A 16,588-nucleotide genomic window follows, 5' to 3' on the forward strand; every position below is an offset into this window, starting at 1 on the left:
TTTTTTTCGATGGTCTTATGCGACCCCTGGCAAATCGTCTATCGACCCCCAAACGGGGTCGCGACCCACAGGTTGAGAACCCCTGACATAGAGGGAAAAAAACACGACAAAATGGGACCCAGATGTCAAAACCAACATACCGTCACCACATTACAATGAACCAGATGAAAGCAGTTCCTCACAGTGACTCTAGCTGAAAACACGGGTTAATGTTTTGATAGTAATATCAAGTTTAGTATATTTTAAGGAAACTTTTTAATTTTTAACAATTTTTTTTTTTTTTTTTTTTTACAAAATTACAGTGTAGGACAGGCCACTATCGGTCATTAGTCATGGGACCAAGTGATATGAAACCCCTACGCGCCATGCAGTGCAGTATTTAGAGCTGAAAAAGCTTTAAGGTATTTGAGATATGGGGCCCCTGATATTGCATGTAACTACTAAATATTTCTTGAAGGCCTTAAGCTAGAGTTTATGTTGCATTGAGGTAAATCCGGTCCTAGCCACCTGGTTGTTACGCCATTGGGTGTGGGCCCCTAAATGGTCGTTGGCCCGGGTTCATTAATAAAATACTCAAAGGCACACTTCTCATTCCATATGCTAGGACAAATCTATTAAAAATGCTCCTTCTTCCCTAGTGCTATTAGAGCATGGAAATGGGTTGTCTGAGCTAGACAGGAAAACCCAGTGGCTTGGCAGAATTTAAGTCATTGGTTAACATGCATGACGCGTAGGATGTAATCTTTTTTTTTTTGAAGTGGACATTTGTTGTCAAACTGAATTTCCTTTCAGGCTAAAAAAAACTTGCCTCAACACAATTGTCATATGTTTTAAGGGCAGAAGGTTCTAGGGGCCGAATAGGGTCGCGTGATGTACCGGATGTGGCCCACTGGCCGTAGATTGACATATTTGGATTTCAAGTTTTTTTTCTCTGGAACATTAAAAACTCGATGAAACCTACAGCAGTACGCGGGAACAGACAATAATATTGTATAATATAATAGCTTTTATATAGCGTTAATTTCATGCTTGTAGCATGCTCAGAGCGCTTTGGTCTAATCTCATTTGTGGACCAGTGGGGAGAGGGGGTATCTGGGAGAAGTTTTTTTCCGTGCTGCTATTATAGGTAGCTAAGCAAAGTACTGTTACGTTCTCTCCTACTGTCCAGGCTCTCTGCTAACTGCACCACACGACACAACGAACTTAAAGAACCTCACAACTCAGAGCTCCAAAGTATCAGTCAGTTTAATTTCAAATACATCACAATTGGCAACAACATTAACACTGTCTTTACAAAAACCTAGTCTCTGCTCCGCCTGACTTCACACACCGTGCTGGTTCTCGCCTCGTACTGGTCACATTGCGAGGTAACGTGAAGTCAAGTGATTCTGACACACTCGCTCTTATCTAGTGTCTCTACTGGCCTCGAACCTTCTTGACCACTCCAGTTGATCACTTTCGCCGTGACTTGCGTGCGTAATATTTACGACACTGGTCCTTGCCGAACTGGCGTGTACTGTCACTGGTCACGGTTGACCGCTCGTCCTGCGCTGGACTGTGGCTATTTGGGTAGGCTAAAAACACACAGCACTACCCCCATCTGTGTCACCACCAGGTTTACAACAATACGTTTGTACTTAGCCTCTCGACCACGCCTGCCACTGACCTCACGCTTAGTTTCTCCTCACGTAATACACCCACGTGATAGAAAGAAAAGAAATGCTAGATTTAGATCTAGGGGGTGTGGTGGCTGGGTAGTTATGCGCTTCGTTTCAGAACCGAGGATTCTAGGGTTCGAGTCTTGGCGAAGACATTATCTTCCATGTAGATCTATTTCTAGAAGGAGAAGAATTCGGTAAAGTTCTACCATTTAGGACAGTTAGATCATAGTTAGATGTGATAGGGGAGTCCTTTGTTTTCTCTCTAGAAAGCTGTTTAGTTTGAATCAGCTGTTTGAAAGTGGCTGTTTAATAGAAAGAACCAGACATGTAGATATGGATGGGCTTGAACTGAAAGGCGACGGGCTTGAACTGAAAGGCGATGGTCTTGAACTGAAAGGCGATGGGCTTGAACTGAAAGGCGATGGGCTTGAACTGAAAGGCGATGGTCTTGAACTGAAAGGCGATGGGCTTGAACTGAAAGGCGATGGGCTTGAAGTGAAAGGCGATGGTCTTGAACTGAAAGGCGATGGTCTTGAACTGAAAGGCGATGGGCTTGAACTGAAAGGCGATGGGCTTGAACTGAAAGGCGATGGTCTTGAACTGAAAGGCGATGGGCTTGAACTGAAAGGCGATGGGCTTGAACTGAAAGGCGATGGGCTTGAACTGAAAGGCGATGAGCTTGAACTGAAAGGCGATGGGCTTGAACTGAAAGGCGATGGGCTTGAACTGAAAGGCGATGGTCTTGAACTGAAAGGCGATGGGCTTGAACTGAAAGGCGATGGGCTTGAACTGAAAGGCGATGGGCTTGAACTGAAAGGCGATGGGCTTGAACTGAAAGGCGATGGGCTTGAACTGAAAGGCGATGAGCTTGAACTGAAAGGCGATGGGCTTGAACTGAAAGGCGATGGGCTTGAACTGAAAGGCGATGGGCTTGAACTGAAAGGCGATGGGCTTGAAGTGAAAGGCGATGGTCTTGAACTGAAAGGCGATGGTCTTGAACTGAAAGGCGATGGGCTTGAACTGAAAGGCGATGGGCTTGAACTGAAAGGCGATGGGCTTGAACTGAAAGGCGATGGTCTTGAACTGAAAGGCGATGGGCTTGAACTGAAAGGCGATGGGCTTGAACTGAAAGGCGATGAGCTTGAACTGAAAGGCGATGGGCTTGAACTGAAAGGCGATGGGCTTGAACTGAAAGGCGATGGTCTTGGCTTGAACTGAAAGGCGATGGGCTTGAACTGAAAGGCGATGGTCTTGGCTTGAACTGAAAGGCGATGGGCTTGAACTGAAAGGCGATGGGCTTGAACTGAAAGGCGATGGTCTTGAACTGAAAGGCGATGGGCTTGAACTGAAAGGCGATGAGCTTGAACTGAAAGGCGATGGGCTTGAACTGAAAGGCGATGGGCTTGAACTGAAAGGCGATGGTCTTGAAGTGAAAGACGATGGTCTTGAAGTGAAAGGCGATGGGCTTGAACTGAAAGGCGATGAGCTTGAACTGAAAGGCGATGGTCTTGAACTGAAAGGCGATGGGCTTGAACTGAAAGGCGATGGTCTTGAAGTGAAAGACGATGGTCTTGAAGTAGTTTCCTGTTATGTTTTGTTTGCGTCTTGTTTTAGCTGATTCTATCTTTGTGTGTGTGTCCCCAGAGTGAGCTACAGTCCAGACTTAAGATTCACCTGGTCTTAGGGAATGAATCCTGTGATCTGGACTCCACTGTCTGTGCCATCACCTATGCTTACTATCTACACAAGGTAAGGGCATTTCATATACCACAGAGAGCACACAGGCCTACACTCTCTTTATCTCCTCTCTTTCTCTGTTTTTTTACCCTCTCTCATCTCCCTACAGCTCTCTTATCTCTCTTCTGTCTCTTTCTTCTTGTCTTTCTGTTTCTCTCCTTCACTCTCTATCTCTCTCACCGCCTTTCTCTCTCTCTCTCTCTGTCTATCTCTCTCTCTCTCCGTCTTTCTGTTTGTCTCTCTCTCCCTCTCTCTGTCTTTCTTTCTGTCTCTCTCTCCCTCTCTCTGCATTTCTTTCTCTCTTTCTCTCTCTACCTGTCTGTCTCTCTCTCTGCCTGTCTCTCTCTCTGCCTGTCTTTCTCTCTCTCCCGCTCTCTCTGCCTGTCTTTCTCTCTCTCTCTCGCTCTCTCTGCCTGTCTTTCTCTCTCTCTCGCTCTCTGTCTGTATTTCTCTCTCTCCCTCTCTCTGCCTGTTTTTCTCTCCCTCTCTCTCTCTGCCTGTCTCTCTCTCTCTCCCTCTCTCTGCCTGCCTTTCTGTCTCTCTCCCTCTCTATGTCTGTCTTTCTGTCTCTCTCTCCCTCTCTGTCTTTCTGTCTCTCTCTCTATACCTTTTACTTGCTCTCTCTGTCTCTCTTTGTCTTTGTCAACTCTACCCTCTACTCTCTCTTTCTTTCTGTCTCTTTTGTTTTCTTCTTTCTCTCCTAGTCTAGTCTGTCTGTTTGTCTGCCTGTCTGTCTTCTTTATTACTTATATTTTTTTCAGGTATTCCTCCTTTCTTTTCTGTTTTGCTGTTCACGTTTTGCATACCTTTTTGATCATAACACACACATGCGCACATAAGAACTGCTACACACACACACAATTGCGCACACACGAGATTTCACACACATACATTTCACCGCTTATAGGCACAATTAATCACACATTCGCACACTATTACACGCACAAATACCTGCACATGTGCACATGTTTTGACACTGAAACATACTTAATACAATATAATACACATAAGCACACCATCTTACACATTCACACAATACGCACATACATTTACACCTAAATTACATACACAAACACACCTACACCAGCACTCAATATATGCATACATTTACACCTAATTACATACACAAACACATTTACACCTGCAAACAATACATACATACATCATACATGTACACCTAATTAAGCACGCATTTTCCCACTTGTACAGAAACAATCTTAGACACAAACACACTCACGTGTATACACATAATAGCAAACTCGTACACACACATTGGCTCACATCTGGACTAACAATGCCACCCATCAGTAGCATGACACACCTAAGTACATAGAAAAACACACATATATCTTAGCTTTCTCCCATTGTGTTCAGAACTATTTTTATTCGCTGAATTTTCCACCCACTTATTTTTTTTTTCTTGGCAATCTTTTTGTACTGTGTCCTTTTGAGTTCATGTTCCCATTCGTTGCATCGCCAGACATGGCCGTGTCCCCTTAAACTAGTTTGTAGTTTCTAGATTAGAGTTGCTTCTCATCTTACATCCTTCAGTTACTTTGTTCGCTTCTTGGAAAAGATCTTGTTCTACAGTCTAGAATATTCTAGACGCTAGATCGCTGACATGTTACGTTGTTAAGGCTAGCCCGAGACCATTCGTTATAAGGAGGACTTAACACTGGCCTGAATCGTACAGACCTGTGACGTGGCAACGACTCCACTGCCCACAGTTTGCGACGTTGCAGGTCCGTCTTCTGGCCTTCTATGACGGTTGGTCTCGGCGTGCTTAGTGGAGCGGGGGGGGGGGGGCACACATTTTAATTATCTTATAAGATAATGACAAAATGCGCATGTATATGTGTCAATGTAATAGTGCATGGTTATTTGAGACTTAAAAACTCAAAAATAGAAGTCGTTGGTTTTCCTGGCTGATTCAGGCAAACCGTTGCATGCTCTAATAGCGCTAGGGAAGACGGAGAATTTGTACAAATTTGTCCTAGCATACTGAATAAGAAGTGGGCCTTTATCTTTGTGTTTTCTGAGTATTTTATCAGGTTGTGTTACTAATGGTTTAGTTTACTTTCAAGTCTTTGTCTTGAAGTGTCTTTAAGTTCAGTGACTTTACTAATGGTATTACTCTTATAGAATCTTATTAAAGGTAAATATTCATTTGTTATAAATCGCACGGGTATATTTTGCGCCTGTTCTTAAATCTTTATGCTTTCTCGTCTTGTGGGAGGTCCTAAACTGAGGAATGCATATTCTAATATCGGTCCAACCAATGTTTAATAGTATTTTAGTTTGTTGCTCCCGTTTGATCTTTCTGTGTGAATAGATGGTTGAAAGAATCTGGGTTGTAAGGTGGGACGAATTTTACGTTTAATTGTTGTGATTTCATTTCTTTGTTAGAGTTATTGTCCTTGGGACAATATTATTGTTGTTAGAGGGCATTAGAGGCCTTAGCTTTGGGACCTTTCGGAATGGCACCCTGATGGTGTGGTATGCGCTCTGGACTGCCGTTTGAAGGTCACGGCGGAGTTCACAAACAGTTAGTGGTTGATCTGGAGATTTAATCCCGGTAATGGTTGAGATTATGTCCCCCACCCCCTTTAATGGCTTCCTCTGGGCACGGAACATTTATTGCTTGTTTTAATTGAAATTCTTGGCTTTTAGTACTTTTACATTTCCTTTGTCTTTTAAAATTTAAAAAAAAGTGAAATTTCCTTGTCAGACCATGCGGTCTATAGGACCAACGATGTAAAGGTCATCTGTTTGTGTGGCCCACGGTCAACAAGGGTGTCATGTGGCCAGCACAACGACCAACCTCCTTTACTTTTGCCCAACTAATGTCGGGTACCCATTACATCTGGGTCGACTCAGAGGTCCCCTAGAGACCCCGAAATAAAAGATACCAGGATTTGAACCCGGGACCTTCCGTTCGGAAGCCACTCTCAGCCTCCGCGCCTCCCCATTGTGTTTTATAACTCAAAAAATATCTCCTCAAAAAGTCTGTAGGTGATGGGCGCTAGTAATGACGTTAGAACCATCACTCAACATAAAGAAAAGACAAGACTAAAATAAATAGACTTGCGTGTTTTGTTCATTTGTTACAGAAGATATGATACACTTAGCATGATACATGTGGTAGGATTCTATTAGTCATGATACTGTTCGTTGGGATCTTCCTTGGTCCGTGGTGCCTGCGCGTGCCCTAGGGCATGTCCAGGTTGATGGGATAAAGTGTGGTCTCTTTCTTCGCCACGACTGACCCTTTCCTAAGTCCATCCAGTGTCTCCAGTGTCTCGTCCTTGAACTCGTCCCGGATCTCGTACGGTGTTTTGCCCGACAGCCTGGCGATAAACCTGGCAACAAGACACCACAGCGGCATTAGGACCTAGTTCAATAGTTGCATTGCAAGGTCATTTTCACTTTGATACTCTACTTTTGAACAAGCTATTGGTAAAACGATAATCTACGGGGGCCTATAACGTAAAGCTCATCTATTTCTATCGGTAAAACGATAATCTACGGGGGCCTATAACGTAAAGCTCATCTATTTCTATCGGTAAAACGATAATCTACGGGGGCCTATAACGTAAAGCTCATCTATTTCTAGGATCGACGGTTAACGAGGGTGTCATGTAGCCAACACAACGACCAACCGTATTTACTTTCTCCAGCTAATGTCAAGGACCTATTGGACTTGAATCAAATCTCAGTCTGCAACGATTGGTCTTCGCTGACATGTAGTTCACACGCTTAAGATCAAACTTGGGCTCACTGTGTCACCCCCCCCCCCCCCCCGCTGCGTGGAGGAAGAAGAAACCTTGTGTTCTATATTCTTTTCGGCTGCCCCAGACTTGATGATTTCCGTATCGACAGGTCTGAGAAGCCTGACCTTGTACAACAGCAGGGTTTCTGCCCTGAGAGGATTTAAGCCTGTCAGGCCCTCACTCTAATGGACTCTGACGATGACTACTAAACGTGACAGAAACACTAACACAGTGTGCGCATGGTGTATGCAAACTAAGTACTAAGCCCAGACCTAAACACTAAACGTACCTTTGTAATGACTTCTCTGAAGGCAAGCACCGTCCTAGCAATTCAATGTACATGGAGTTGGCTTTCGCCATTTTCCTGTGAATGAACGTTGAAAGAAATAGGATGGATTTGATTTGATTTGATTTAGATTTTAGGCACATCGGCACAATTTAGGCCATGTCGTGCCTGCAGTCTCTTAAGGACTACTCTCTCTCTAAACAACAAGGGCCAAATTCTATACAGTCATATCATTAAAATCAAGGTCTATTCACAGTTAAAATAAAATAGTAAAGGTAGTGAACATTTAATTATTTGGTAAAAATCTAATGTAAATAGTACATGTTCACAAATTCATAAATCAGATCTTCGTAGACAACCCCACTTCACGGATAAAGCCCAGTACCTTCCCAGGGTCGACATTATCAAATAGTGCTTTTAAGTTAGTGGTTCTAAAATATTTCTCCCTGACATCCTGGTATCTGGGGCAATCAACGAGGATATGTTCCACGGTGAGGCGAGAGTCACAGTACTCACAAAGTGGATGGAAATGTTAACATCAATGTGTATAGGTGTGGTAGCTGGACATGCTAATAATTAGTTAATTAAGAATTGCTTGGCAGCAATGGTCTCAGCCAAAGAAATAATAGTCCAGATAACAAACAAAAAAGACCCCCCCCCCCACACCACCCAACAAAAACAACAACCTGTGAGGTGCTTCTTTGCCAAAGGGATGTAGGTGGGCTCTTTTCGATACATCATCTTCGTGGAGTTGCCGTGTGATTGACCGCCTTCCGATTACATCTATAGCTTAGGCCCAGGCGATGATTCATTGTTGCTAGATCACCCCCCAACTTTCCCCAACCCAAACGGAACGTGAAGTGAGAGCGGATGGGAGCTATTGGGAGGAGGTCAACACCTAAGCTGCCTACCTGAACTGTTCCATGTGGATCAAGCCTTGATTGTCAACACCTAAGCTGCCTACCTGAACTGTTCCATGTGGATCAAGCCTTGATTGTCAACACCTCAGCTGCCTACCTGAACTGTTCCATGTGGATCAAGCCTTGATTGTCAACACCTCAGCTGCCTACCTGAACTGTTCCATGTGGATCAAGCCTTGATTGTCAACACCTAAGCTGCCTACCTGAACTGTTCCATATGGATCAAGCCTTGATTGTCAACACCTAAGCTGCCTACCTGAACTGTTCCATGTGGATCAAGCCTTGATTGTCAACACCTCAGCTCCCTACCTGAACTGTTCCATATGGATCAAGCCTTGATTGTCAACACCTCAGCTGCCTACCTGAACTGTTCCATGTGGATCAAGCCTTGACTGTCAACTCCTCAGCTGCCTACCTGAACTGTTCCATGTGGATCAAGCCTTGATTGTCCACGTTCAGCATTTTGGACACGATCTCGCTCAGCTCATGGACACCTTCCTCCACGTCGTCGTGCATGTCCTGTTCGTTGTTGTCCTTGTTGACTATGCAGGTCTGAGGAAAGAGTTGCGCGTGTGTGTGTTATCACTACTAGGACATTGTGCGGCCCATACAATTTCCGGTTCTCAAACTGAATATTCATGAGACCTAGTGGTTCACGGTTGTATACGTTATGCTTAGAGCGCAGAGGATTCAGGTTGGGCACACCTAGTGCTCGGCCATCTCGCGGGGTTGTCTTCCAAATTTACGCAGCCAGGGATGAAACTTAAAGTCAATATTCTCGTAATACTGCAGCCAGGTTTTAGAGACAGATACAGTGGCGTCTAACCTTTTACGACCGGGGGGGGGGGGCAACTACACCGTCAGACACGTACGTCACGGGCCACATCACAGCCCAGCAACCGTTGCAATGGACCTCATTCACCAATCGTAAACAAACATTTAGTCACGTGATCTTATTGAGAAAACAACGAAACAAACGGTCACGTGACAACCATCATGAATTAAACATGAGATCGTAAATTATATAGAAGAGATAGAGCACCACGTGGCTAAATGTTGTTTGTTTACGGCTGGTGAATGAGGTCCATTGTCATACTAGGCCAGAACGTTGGGCCGTGGGTTGTTTAGACCAATAGATTGTTGCCTTTGTCACATGTCTGTCGTATTGGCCAGGGAGGGGACCGGCGCCAACCATATATTTTGTTTGTCATTCTTAACTGCTGAAACACATTATCTAAGAGTCTACAGTATCCTAGTAAAAGAAATATCTGGAAGTTATAAAACAAAGGGAGAAGGACGCGGGCCGATATGAAGTGTGAAGTGCGGAACTAAAAGTACACCGGGCCGATACTGAAGTGTGAAGTGCGGAACTTAAAGTAGACCGGGCCGATACTGAAGTGTGAAGTGCGTAACTTAAAAGTAGACCGGGCCGATACTGAAGTGTGAAGTGCGTAACTTAAAAGTAGATCGGGCCGATACTGAAGTGTGAAGTGTGTTACTTAAAGTAGACCGGGCCGATACAGAAGTGTGAAGTTCTGCCCACTGTTTACCTTTAATAGTTGCTGCCCATTGTTTACCTTTAATAGTTGCTGCCCTGTACCCGGTTTACCTTTAATAGTTGCTGCCCATTGTTTACCTTTAATAGTTGCTGCCCATTGTTTACCTTTAATAGTTGCTGCCTTGCACCCATGTTACCTTTAATAGTTGCTGCCCATTGTTTACCTTTAATAGTTGCTGCCCATTGTTTACCTTTAATAGCTGCTGCCCATTGTTTACCTTTAATAGTTGCTGCCCATTGTTTACCTTTAATAGCTGCTGCCCATTGTTTACCTTTAATAGTTGCTGCCCATTGTTTACCTTTAATAGTTGCTGCCCATTGTTTACCTTTAATAGCTGCTGCCCATTGTTTACCTTTAATAGCTGCTGCCCATTGTTTACCTTTAAGAGTTGCTGCCCATTGTTTACCTTTAAGAGTTGCTGCCCATTGTTTACCTTTAAGAGTTGCTGCCCATTGTTTACCTTTAAGAGTTGCTGCCCATTGTTTACCTTTAAGAGTTGCTGCCCATTGTTTACCTTTAAGAGTTGCTGCCCATTGTTTACCTTTAAGAGTTGCTGCCCATTGTTTACCTTTAAGAGTTGCTGCCCATTGTTTACCTTTAAGAGTTGCTGCCCATTGTTTACCTTTAAGAGTTGCTGCCCATTGTTTACCTTTAAGAGTTGCTGCCCATTGTTTACCTTTAAGAGCTGCTGCCCATTGTTTACCTTTAAGAGCTGCTGCCCATTGTTTACCTTTAAGAGTTGCTGCACCTCGTATCTACTTAAAACTCCGTCCTTGTTGCTGTCGTACACACGAAACACAAATTCTGCTTTGATGTCCGTCCGGTCGCTCAGGAAAACACAAAGACATTTGCAGAAATCTTCCACGCTCAGGCCAGAAGCTTTGGGCCTTTTTATACCTGTCCAGGTTGACAGCATACACATTAAGTTCAATGTACGAGGTGAGATTTAAAAGTGTAATAGGTAATTACTAACAGTTGTACTACAGGATCAGAATAGCAATTGGGCCCCGTGAGGACCTTCCGATCAGTGCTTACAAAAAAAAAGCTAAGATTGTTTGACCGTAATACGAGATCCACAGGGCTCGCTAAGATCTTTCTAGAAGGAAGGAGGGAGACAAAAGAAGCGACGGGAAGGCATTGTCAGAGACAGACAGACAGACAGACTGAACAATAGTATCTACAGTTAATCATAAACCAGACCAAGTCTCTAAGCTAGATTTGTTATTATCTTCATAGGTAAGATAATTCAGTCATAGGTAAATAATATTTAAGCGAACTAGGAGACGTCTGAATACATTTCCAATGTGATAATATTCTAATATGATATTGAATCCAGTTTACACCAAACTATATGCATGTGTTTCATATATAGAAATGGTGTTACAGTTTGAATCAGCAGCAATTGTTTCTAATTGAGTTATCTCCCTGTGGTGTTGAAGTACTTCTTTCGCTGGACGATCACCAAGATGTGGGAGATACATTGTACATTCAAGTATTGGTGTCATGAGCTCATCAAGTATTGCCTTGTGCACTTCAGTTTGAGTTTGTGTTTTTGGCACATCGGCAAAATTTAGGCCATGCAGTGCCCTTAATCTTTCAAGGATTACTCTCTTTTACAAGAGCTAAATTCCATACAGTTAACTCATTAAAAACAAGGTCTATTCACAGTTAAATAGTAAAGGTAGTAAAAATTTAATAATTTGGTAAAAATCTTATATATCATATGTATATGTTCACATTTCATAAATCACTTCAGTAGACCTAGGTCTATCTGTATCACCTTGTGCACTTCAGTAGACCTAGGTCTATCTGTATCCCCTTGTGCACTTCAGTAGACCTAGGTCTATCTGTATCACCTTGTGCACTTCAGACCTAGGTCATCTGTATCCCCCTGTGCACTTCAGTAGACCTAGTTCTATCTGTATCCCCCTGTGCACTTCAGTAGACCTAGGTCTATCTGTATCCCCCTGTGCACTTCAGTAGACTTAGGTCTATCTGTATCCCCCTGTGCACTTCAGTAGACCTAGGTCTATCTGTATCCCCCTGTGCAATTCAGTAGACCTATGTCTATTTGTATCGCCTTATACACTTCAGTAGACCTAGGTCTATCTGTATCGCCTTATACACTTCAGTAGACCTAGGATTATCTAGCTCATCAAGTATTGCCTTGTGCACTTCAGTAGACCTAGGTCTATCTTTCATTCGCCCTCTGGTCTTCAGTTATTATCGTCTAGGGCGCAATAAACCCTTCGGATCGTGGATCGCCTATAGAATATTTGTATCAGTAATTCAAGTACTAATGACATTGTTATCGAAAGTTTAAATTCTTTGAACCGGAACTCAAAGAAAATGGGGGGGTAGAGGAGCTCGCGAAAAGTAGTTACGTCATTCGAACATATGGTTTTCTCCATTATCATTGCATTGGCTTTAATTGGAAGCTCTACATTGATGATAGTCTAAGCTTATCTTAATATAATATTTGTTTTCACGTAGTAGATCTACATCAATGATCTATTTTTTTTCTAAAGGAATCGGCCATTGGTTAATCTACATCTATGATTAGTGGGAAGCGTGGTGGAGAGGCGAAGTGCGCTTGAGCTTGGATGACTTGGCTACCTAGAAGGGGGCTCGAGGTTCGACACCCGACTCGAGCAGAGTTGTGTTTACTGAGCGCCTAAAGGCAGCACGGAAGCAACTCCTAGATACCCCCTCCCCCCCACTGGTCCACAAATGAGATTGGACCAAAGCGCTTTGTGCATGCTATAAACATGAAAGTAGCGCTATATAAAAGCTACAATTATTATAATTATAATTATTATTAACTACACTAAAAGACCAATCCAATATTAGGCCTTAATGGTAGATTTAAATCTATGATTATCTACATTAATAAAAGAAGGCGATGCTGGGCCTTAAGTGATAGATCTAGCTCTCTGATTCTCATAAGTCTAAAGAAATAGAGCAATGCCATGTTAGGCCTTGATTGGTAGATCTACATCTATGATTATCTACATTAATAGGAGAATGCAATGTTTACCCTTAAGTGGCAGCTCTAGCTCTCTGATTCTCTAAAGCCTAAAGTAATCAACCAATGCAATGTTTGGCGCATAACTTTGCAGTTATCGAAGATCCTATACGTGATTCTAATGGCGAGCTACCAGTACAAGTCAAAGGGACTTACTTTCATACATCGATATCAGTAATGTTGAAGAGTAGATCTCAAACTGTTTGGCCATCTGGGACATGAAAATAAACGAGTCTATTTCTCCATGTTCCTCTCTAATCAGCTGTTTGGCGTACTGCATAATATTTTCAATCATACTTTTGTCTACACCTGGTCGTGAGTAGAAACATTCATTTAGATCAGCTTAATAAGCCATTGAAGTGTAGACATTTTGCCATATCACATTAGCCGTTTCAGGGGGCTCGTTGGCTGAATGGTTAAGCGCTTGGTTACTGAACCTGGGTTCGAATCTCGGGATTCTTAGGGTTCCCCTGAGTCCACCCAATTTTAGTGGGTACCTGACTTAAGTTGGGGAAAGTAAAGGCAGATGGTCGTTGTGCTGGCCACGTGACACCCTGCTCGTTAACCGTTGGCCAAAGAGACAGTTGACCTTAACGTCATGTGGACTTTAGATCGCAAAGTCTGAAAGGGGACATTACCTTCTTTTTGTTGTTTACTTTACATTAGTCGTTTCGGCCAAATTTGAAATCCCCCCCCCCCGGGGAGACTAAGCGCTCTACCTCTCAACCACCACACGATTTTCAGGACGCGTCTACAACCACCCCCAACTCGTAGACCTGACATCGGTTTAGTCGTTGTGCTGTGGCCACTCGACACCCTCGTAAACTGTAGGCCATAGACACAGATGGGCTTTGCATCATCTACCTTGTAGGTCGCAAGATGTGAAATTGAAGGTAGATAATTACTGCATCGAATACCGTCTTATTTATATTGTAAAAAAAAACAAAATATGTGATAATTTATAACTGGTAGCTATTGAAACAACTACAGCAAAAGATTAGCCCTATCGAGGTTCACAAACGTGACCAGATTTTTCCCACTATGTAAGTTTGAAAACTACCTGAAAACTCTTCCAACTTGGCAATGCACTTTGAAGCCTGGTCTTGCACTCGAGAAAAGTTGGTCATTCTTCTCATGCGAGGCCTGAGGACGTCAAGAGACTGCAATGCCATGAAAAGTATACAAGTGGATTGACATTCGTTTGCTTACAGTTTGAGTTTATTAGACGCTGCTATTTCTAAAGGTAGAAAGCTTGTAGATAGTACAGGTTTTCTGCTGTTGCCATTCTTAATAGTAATAATGATACCATCGATCTGACCGAACGACAGTTCAGCGCGCATTCCCCACGGCAAGGCAACCATGCTAGTGAAGCGACGTGGTCTACATGATACAGGCTAGACTATTTAGTAAAGCTCTAAACAATATTTACAAGTAAACTAAATTAAGCAATGTGACTAATTAAACGCTCATTTACACTTCACGTCGCTGCCCACCCTCGGAGAATGAAATGAATCCAAATCTCCGCAGCATTGCTGCTAAAGCTTCACAAGGGCAATCGTCCGAGGTCAACCGAGACCATTCGTTACGAATGCCTGTACGACGTGGTAACGAGCTGTCGGTCTAAACTACCTACATGTGGTGACGTTGCAGGTCAGTGTTGAGGCCTTTGATAGCAAAAGATGGTCTCGGGTCAACCCTCGGGGAAAAATTAGCAGCCGATGACCGTTAGGCAGCTTGAGACTCAACTTGCTACTTTCTGGAAGAATCTGTGATACCGCTGCTTCCTAACTGTATCAGTTATTTGCCCTTCTTTTTCCCTTAACAGCTTTGTCGAAGTGTGTGTGTGTATGTGGTTTGGGGGGGGGGGGTCTGCTGGCTAATGCCCAGGTTTTCCCCTTACCATGATAAGATGAACCATAGTGATTATATGACTGCCGACAAGCATCTATATTTATTAGATCTAGCTCTCTTCCTTTGTTATTGCTATTTCTTAAGGGAACTAATAGAATAAACTACAATTAATGGGCTCTCTGGGTAATCAGTAAAATATCGCTGGACACGGTCCATAATACATTTCTGACGTGCGTTTTTTGTTATGACCTTTGAATAATAATGCATAGTATGTAAGCTAAGCTCTAGATCCCTTATGTTCTAGATTGAGAATCGCTAAGAGTAAGAACCTAGAATAAGACGAGATCTAGATCTAATATATTGTATAGGTCTAGATGTTCTAGATTGAGAATCGCTAAGAAACTAGAATAAGACGAGATCTAGATCTAGTATATTGTATAGATCTAGGTCTAGATTGAATTCACATACTAGATTCTAGATCTAGATCTACATCAACATCAAAACTACCTTCTAGATCTAGATGTAATGTTACATGTAATATTTGGAATAAACTACAGTCCACGCATTTCCGCCACGCGTAATTCCCGTTACTAAAGCAGACTTGGGTATCATTAGCCAGTCAATTGCTCTGAAATCACTATGTCACGCTATCATCTTACCGCACCGGAGACTTACATAGGTTCCGACACAGACAACATCCTCAGTGCACTCCTAAGCTGGCGAGGTTTCTGCGGGACTAGTCTTTTGTGGCACTTTCCCAGCAGTTGCTGCTTGAGTTCTGCACTGGTGCTGTCTGGTGCGCTTGGAAATCAAAGCCGAAAGCCCCGTGCCCCTGGTAGAAACTAGTGTAAATAGTCTTCTGTTTTTGTGCTGGCTGTTTTTTTTTTTTTTTGTATTGTTTTTCAAAGGATTCGTCAAGCATGTTGACATTGGTTTCCCGTACAGATGGGTCAGTTCGTTGTAATTAGAACTTAAATTAAACGTTAATGAGAACGCTGACCTCCGTCTCGACAGGCCTGGGAAACCGAAAATTCTCGGCCTTATCTTATCTTATATTATACAGACGTCAGTGGCTTTATCTTATATGATACAGACGTTACTTCAAAAAAGAAGATTACGTCCTACGCGTCATGCATTTAGTCATGCGTGTTAACCAATGACCTAAATTCTGCCAAGTCACTGGTTTTCCTGGCTAGCTCAGGCAACCCATTCCATGCTCTAATAGCACTAGGGAAGAAGGAGTATTTGTACACATTTTTCCTAGCATATGATTTAATGATTTAACTGTATAGAATTTAGCCCTTGTTATGTAAAGGGAGAGTGATCCTTAAGGGATTACGGGCACGACATGGTCTAAATTGTGCCGATGTGCCTAAACTCAAACTCCTAACATATGGAATGAGGAATGTGCCCTTATCCTTGTGTCTTTCTGAGTATTTGATTAAATTTTGTTTTTTGTATTTGAAGATTATGGCTCAGAGTTTTATGGATAATTGCTACTTTACTTTACGATGACCTGTATGTTGACATGTATGTACTACGCAAAACAGCAGGGTTTCTGTCCAGGGCTTTTGCAAGAGAGGATTTGAGCCTCTCAAGGCCTCACTCACATGGAGTTTGATGAGGATGAGTGAGAATGCTGTCTATTCCAGTGTGTATCTTCAATTTATTTTATAAGGAGGGCATCCCGATGTGTGTTTGAGGAGGAGGGAAAAAGAGAATGGAAGACTTTGTTGGAGGAAACACAATAGTGAAAGTCGTAGTGATCAGAGAAATGGC

The 16,588-nt window shown here is 42.9% G+C and overlaps 2 protein-coding genes across 7 annotated transcripts in view; one reads left to right on the forward strand and one right to left on the reverse strand.

The window, feature by feature from the left end:
* Window positions 1–16,588, forward strand: part of LOC106058646 (uncharacterized) — a 155,798-nt gene that overhangs the window by 78,205 nt on the left and 61,005 nt on the right. For all 4 annotated transcript variants that reach the window (XR_008775902.1, XM_056017241.1, XM_056017243.1 and 1 more), the window contains exon 3: window positions 3,306–3,410. Coding sequence is in view for 3 of the 4 variants with exons in the window: in XM_056017241.1 (XP_055873216.1) it covers window positions 3,306–3,410 (105 nt within the window). In the remaining variant the exon portion in view is untranslated. The remainder of the gene's footprint in view (window positions 1–3,305; window positions 3,411–16,588) is intronic.
* Window positions 6,476–15,605, reverse strand: LOC106064029 (uncharacterized). 3 transcript variants are annotated; one of them, XM_056017257.1, is made up of 7 exons: window positions 15,485–15,605; window positions 14,019–14,118; window positions 13,115–13,267; window positions 10,664–10,830; window positions 8,790–8,926; window positions 7,458–7,532; window positions 6,476–6,757 (listed from the first exon to the last, which is right to left on the reverse strand). In XM_056017257.1, the coding sequence occupies exons 2-7, from the start codon at window positions 14,092–14,094 to the stop codon at window positions 6,607–6,609; spliced, it is 759 nt and encodes a 252-aa protein (XP_055873232.1). In that variant the 5' UTR covers window positions 14,095–14,118; window positions 15,485–15,605; the 3' UTR covers window positions 6,476–6,606. The 3 variants fall into 3 exon arrangements, with proteins under 3 accessions (XP_055873232.1, XP_055873234.1, XP_055873233.1); XM_056017259.1 differs by having other exon boundaries at window positions 14,019–14,101; window positions 15,469–15,591; XM_056017258.1 differs by having other exon boundaries at window positions 15,469–15,544.

This window comes from Biomphalaria glabrata, chromosome 18, assembly GCF_947242115.1.
Source record: "Biomphalaria glabrata chromosome 18, xgBioGlab47.1, whole genome shotgun sequence".
In the NCBI taxonomy this organism is placed as follows: domain Eukaryota; kingdom Metazoa; phylum Mollusca; class Gastropoda; family Planorbidae; genus Biomphalaria; species Biomphalaria glabrata.

Excerpts from the sequence above, each read along its gene's own strand:
- LOC106064029 (XM_056017257.1), bottom strand. The coding sequence starts at position 14,094 with ATGAGAAGAATGACCAACTTTTCTCGAGTGCAAGACCAGGCTTCAAAG. Across the intron at positions 8,927-10,663 it reads AGGTGCAGCAACTCTTAAAG|ACCTGCATAGTCAACAAGGA; the intron begins GTAAACAATGGG and ends CTCTTTCCTCAG. Across the intron at positions 6,758-7,457 it reads TCAGAGAAGTCATTACAAAG|GTTTATCGCCAGGCTGTCGG; the intron begins GTACGTTTAGTG and ends TCTTGTTGCCAG.